Below are 4,539 nucleotides of genomic sequence, written 5' to 3'. Positions count from 1 at the left end.
GCCTCCTCGCTGCACACCCTGGGGAAGCTGCAGGGGTGCTGCCCCTCCGTGTCTTTTGGCTTGCCACCCGGCTGCATATGGTGACATGAGTATCTATTGCCCCCCCCCCCCCCCCCCCTCCGTCTGTGCTTCAAGCACATCCACTGCCCGTGGACGCTGTGCATTCCTCCTCTCCAGGTTCCCCACAAAACCTCCCTGCACGTGAGCCGAATCCAGGCAGTTACTGCCGTGGGTATAGACTCACAGGCAACTCTGTCTGCCCCTGAGATGTTCAGGCACGTACAAGGGATGTTTTCTCAGGAAGGGAAAGCTCTGAGATTAATTTCCTGCATGATGTGGAAGAAACTGGATACCAGCCCCAGGGCCAGCACAGGAAGGGCTTTGGCACAGCCAAGTCAGTTGGGAGCTCATGGCAGAGGCACCATGAAGCAGATGGAAAGATTAGGGTGTTGCACAGCTCTGGGTCAGGTGGCCCAAAGCACTGGTGCAAAGGAGGTGCCCCAGGTCCATGACATGGCTGGAGAGACAGTTTGTCCCAGGATGTGGTTCTCCATGAGCTCTAGATACCCCCCTGTGCCAACAGTGTCACAGCACACCCTAATACACACCCCTACCAGTGCTGCAGCCTGGGGGGGCAGATTCACCCACCTGTCCTCTCTCTCCAGGGCAGCATCCCAGCAGCCCCAGGCAATTGGTTTCCCTGGGCACTCCCCAGGGAACAGGAGGGTGCAGGTCCTAAGGATGATGAGCATGCCTGGGGTGGGAGCACCAAGCAAGGGGGTCTTAGTGGTCAGCAAAAGGGAGTGGAAAGAACAGATGGATGTACAAGAGAGCATTATCCAGGCACCCCAAGGCCATGCAGAAACCCCCACTGTCCTCCTCATGCCTGCAGGCTAGCGCCGAGAGCTCTGGTAGATCCCTGAGGATCTGACACTTCTCTACCCCCAGCATATGCTTTTCTCCCCAGGATGTCCAGCTCTGCCTTCATCCAGACGCTAAACCAGAACCACTGTGAGAGCCAAACCAAGGAAGAGGACAAAGAGACTCCCGCCTGATGGGAAGGAGGACGACGGCACTTTGGACAGGACCCAGTAGGAACCCCCATGCCTCTCTGGGGTGCCCAGCATGTATAGTCTTTTTCCTGCTGTCCATGTCCTTTCCTCAAGCTGGGAGGGGCTATGGCAGCCTGCCCAGGTGGATGTGCAAGCCCCTAATAGTCCTCTGGGCTGGGGGTTGCAATGTGGATCACTCCTGGGAGACTAGCAGGCTCTGCTTGCCCACCTGTCCTTGCATTCCATTTAATTCCAGCAATGGCCTTTGCCTTTCCCTGATATCGGGCTCCCCCCATGGTGTAACCACACCAGGGAAGCGGTAACTCCTTGCAGCAGCTGGCTGGGAAGGGCAGGTGGCAGCAGAGGGACTGTGAAAAAGGGTCCAAAAGTTAGTGGATGCTGTAGATATCCCCCATGCACTTGAGCATTAGGTTGGGGAGCTGGGGCAGCAGTGATGGAGAGGACACCTGGTGTATCCTCCTTAAAATGCAGGAGATCTTTTTTAAAAGCCTGATTTTAAGTTGAAGTATTTTAAATGTATGTGTACAGCTAGAACGTCTGCACAGACAATGGCCCACTGTAGAGTTATACTCATATGCGCATGCAGTGGCTCTTTCTCCGAGGTACTGGTTTCTTTACCTCAACTTCAGGAGACATTTATTGTATATTTTCAGGTTTTTCTTTACAATTCCATCAGCTGGGAAGGCTCCTTTTCTCACTGACATTTAGATTCTCCCTTCTCTGCCTCCAAAAGCTAAGGGGGGCTTGAAGATGGAAGGCTCCCACTGAAATGATGAGAGGGCCTTCCATCTTCAGTCTGCACTCACTTGAACAGCAGCATGCAAAATCCTGTACATAACTCCAGCACCATGTCCCAGTAAATGCACAATAAAATTTTTACCTTTAACTACTCCTAGTATAGCAAACTTTTTTCAAGTATCCAAAGGCAGTTTCACATTAGTGTGATAACTGTTCACAAAATTACATGTATTCTGTCTGCTGTATGATTGACCAGATTCTCTTATTATTGCTGTAAGAAGTTTTAAACAATTCCTGTTCCTTTCCAGTAATTTTTAAGCACTCTTTCCTAGAGATGAGGAATAGCATTCTTGTAAAAAAGACAACAAACAATCCAAAATTTCAGTGAGTCACCCTGCCTCACATCAGTTATTAGGCTACTGCAACCTTGTTCCCATAAAGTACAGTTCTACTTAACTCCGTGCTGTGTGTCCATGCTCAAAAATGAAAGTGCCTGCAATCTGTTGTCTAAAATTTATTCCAGCAGAAAAACTGGATTTCATGAAACACCCATTCCTTCCTAGGAAAACATCTTATTCAATGTTGAAGTTACTAAAAATAAAATTTCAGAGCATTCAGAACTATTATAATAAAGGTATTTTTAAATTTTGGTTTCAAAAACTGAAGCTTTTTCCAGGTAACAAAAATCCTTTTTTCCAATCCTGAACAAACAGGCTGAATATTTTGTGCCCAAGAACTACAATGCCTCCTTCAGGGTCTGGCTCACAGCAACCCAAAGCATCATCCACGCTGACTACAATGCTCCCACAAGACTTGCAGAGCAGTGCCTGAGTGCTACTGGAAGACTCCCCAACCTACCAGGTAATCCCAGTAACTCTGTCCTGGGACAGTCTTGAAAGTGGGTGACAGGTGCTTTGCCAGAGGGATAGAAAATGACTGGAGACATTGTCCTTCATTTGTAATTTTTCTACCTTGCTCTCCTAGCAGAATTGTCTTTCGTTTGCTTAAACATCCCTCCAACCTACATACAACCTTGGGGGCAGCACACGTGCCCAGCACCCACCCCAAAGCAAGCAGATTCATCAGCATCTGCCTTGGGGTGTACTTTAATGAGACACAAAGTGATCTCACAAGTGAGATCTCCAGCCTCCAAGAGCCCCAGCACAGGCAGGAGGAGCACCTACACAGACCTGTGGACAAATTCTCCCAAAGGCCAAACAGCCCTGGAAAAATAAGTCTACAAGCCTAAGGCACTGCTGGAGAGAACTAGGAAATAGTACCTGCTGGGATGCAGCCTAGCAAGAATCTTAAAGTAACAGCATTCTTTACCATAGTATTCTTACCATTAATTAAAAGGGTTCATTTTGAAAGCAGTGACATTCAGGCCATCTGGAGAACTAATTTTATGAATGTACTATGGAAACAATTTCTTGCTCTCAGTAGTAACAAGAGCTACATTGCTCTCATCACCCTAGAAGTGGTTGGAAACTTGATACATTTGCCCTCATGCCATTTGTTTCAGAACAGAACAGGACGCTCTTTTTAAGAAGCATGTGAATTATCAGGACAGGGAAATTGAGCTGGTTTCATCCTTTTTCACCGATCCTGGAAAATAGCCCCAGAAGGTACTCTATAGTGCCCAAAAGGGTCTAAAAAAAGTTTATTTTCAAAAAAACCTCTGGGCTTGTGACTACACCTCCCCCACATCCTTGTCATCCTGCTCTTCCTCAGTCCGGTGAGAGTTATCTGTGAGACCTTGGGAAGATGAAGGAGGAAATCAGGATCCCCACTTGCAGAAGGCACAGCCCCTCACCATCTCCCATCAGGGCTTCACCCACCAGCGCCTGTGATGCCTCTCCCCTCCGCCACTGGGGAGCAGCAGAAGGCTGCAGGAAAGTCCTGCCTTGTCGTCCTGCTCTTCCCAGGCTCTGTCAGTTACCCGTGAGACTTGGGGAGAACAGAGAAGGAAATCAGGACCTCCACTTGCGGATGCCATAGCCCACGCTCAGCCTTACAGGACTCCTGTCGCACATTCCACCTTTCAGCCTCACGGCCTGCCACCAAACCCTGCTCAAAGCTTCCGTGCACTTTTGGCGAGGAGGTGGGACAAGGCGATACAGACTCTGCTAGGAGACTGAGCCCAGGTTTAGCCCAGAACAAGATGATGGGGAGGAAGTCTTCTAGCATTGGTAGCTCTAGGGCTCTGATCCTTCCACCTGGGGAGTAGGAAGGAAAATCACCATCAGCCCACACCAACAGAAGCATCTCCCCAGGGTCGCAGGCATGCAGGTTTCTCTGGGGGATAACTGTGCTAGTAAGATGTTAAGGGCCTCCTTTTTGGTGACACACACACTCACCTGTGTACACATATACATACATGTGTCTAGATTCACCCACACCCATATGGATGGTGAAGGATTGTTTCCAGACCTTTGATACCCTGCTCCACTGAGGCAACTCCTGCCAGGCAGGTCCATGAGGTCAGTTTATCCTGGACACGATATTTAAAACAAACTGTCGCCCCTGCTGCAGGCTATGGCCAAGAGTGTGGAAACATGGGCATCCCACCCATTAGTGTCACTTGCATGAATGGGTGAGCTTGCCTGCAAAGATTAAGCAACACTGTGGCTGGATAAGGGGCAGTGTTCACTGCTGATTACAATTATTGCAGAGTGAATTAGTCATTATGGATGTCTTGTCAGCTCTCATGGGCAGTGGCTGACCCTTC

At 49.2% G+C, this 4,539-nt stretch overlaps 1 protein-coding gene across 1 annotated transcript in view; it reads right to left on the bottom strand.

The window, feature by feature from the left end:
• The window catches only part of LOC113479694 (low-density lipoprotein receptor-related protein 2-like), a 17,582-nt gene extending 13,392 nt beyond the window's left edge, over positions 1 to 4,190 (bottom strand). The window contains exon 1 of the mRNA XM_026847949.1: positions 4,169 to 4,190. Within this exon, the coding sequence (XP_026703750.1) occupies positions 4,169 to 4,190 (22 nt within the window). The remainder of the gene's footprint in view (positions 1 to 4,168) is intronic.
• Positions 4,191 to 4,539: the final 349 nt, after the last annotated feature.

Source organism: Athene cunicularia (genome assembly GCF_003259725.1).
Source record: "Athene cunicularia isolate RWA chromosome 4 unlocalized genomic scaffold, athCun1 chr4_part2, whole genome shotgun sequence".
Lineage (NCBI taxonomy): Eukaryota > Metazoa > Chordata > Aves > Strigiformes > Strigidae > Athene > Athene cunicularia.
This window is presented reverse-complemented; position numbering and strand designations above follow the sequence as displayed.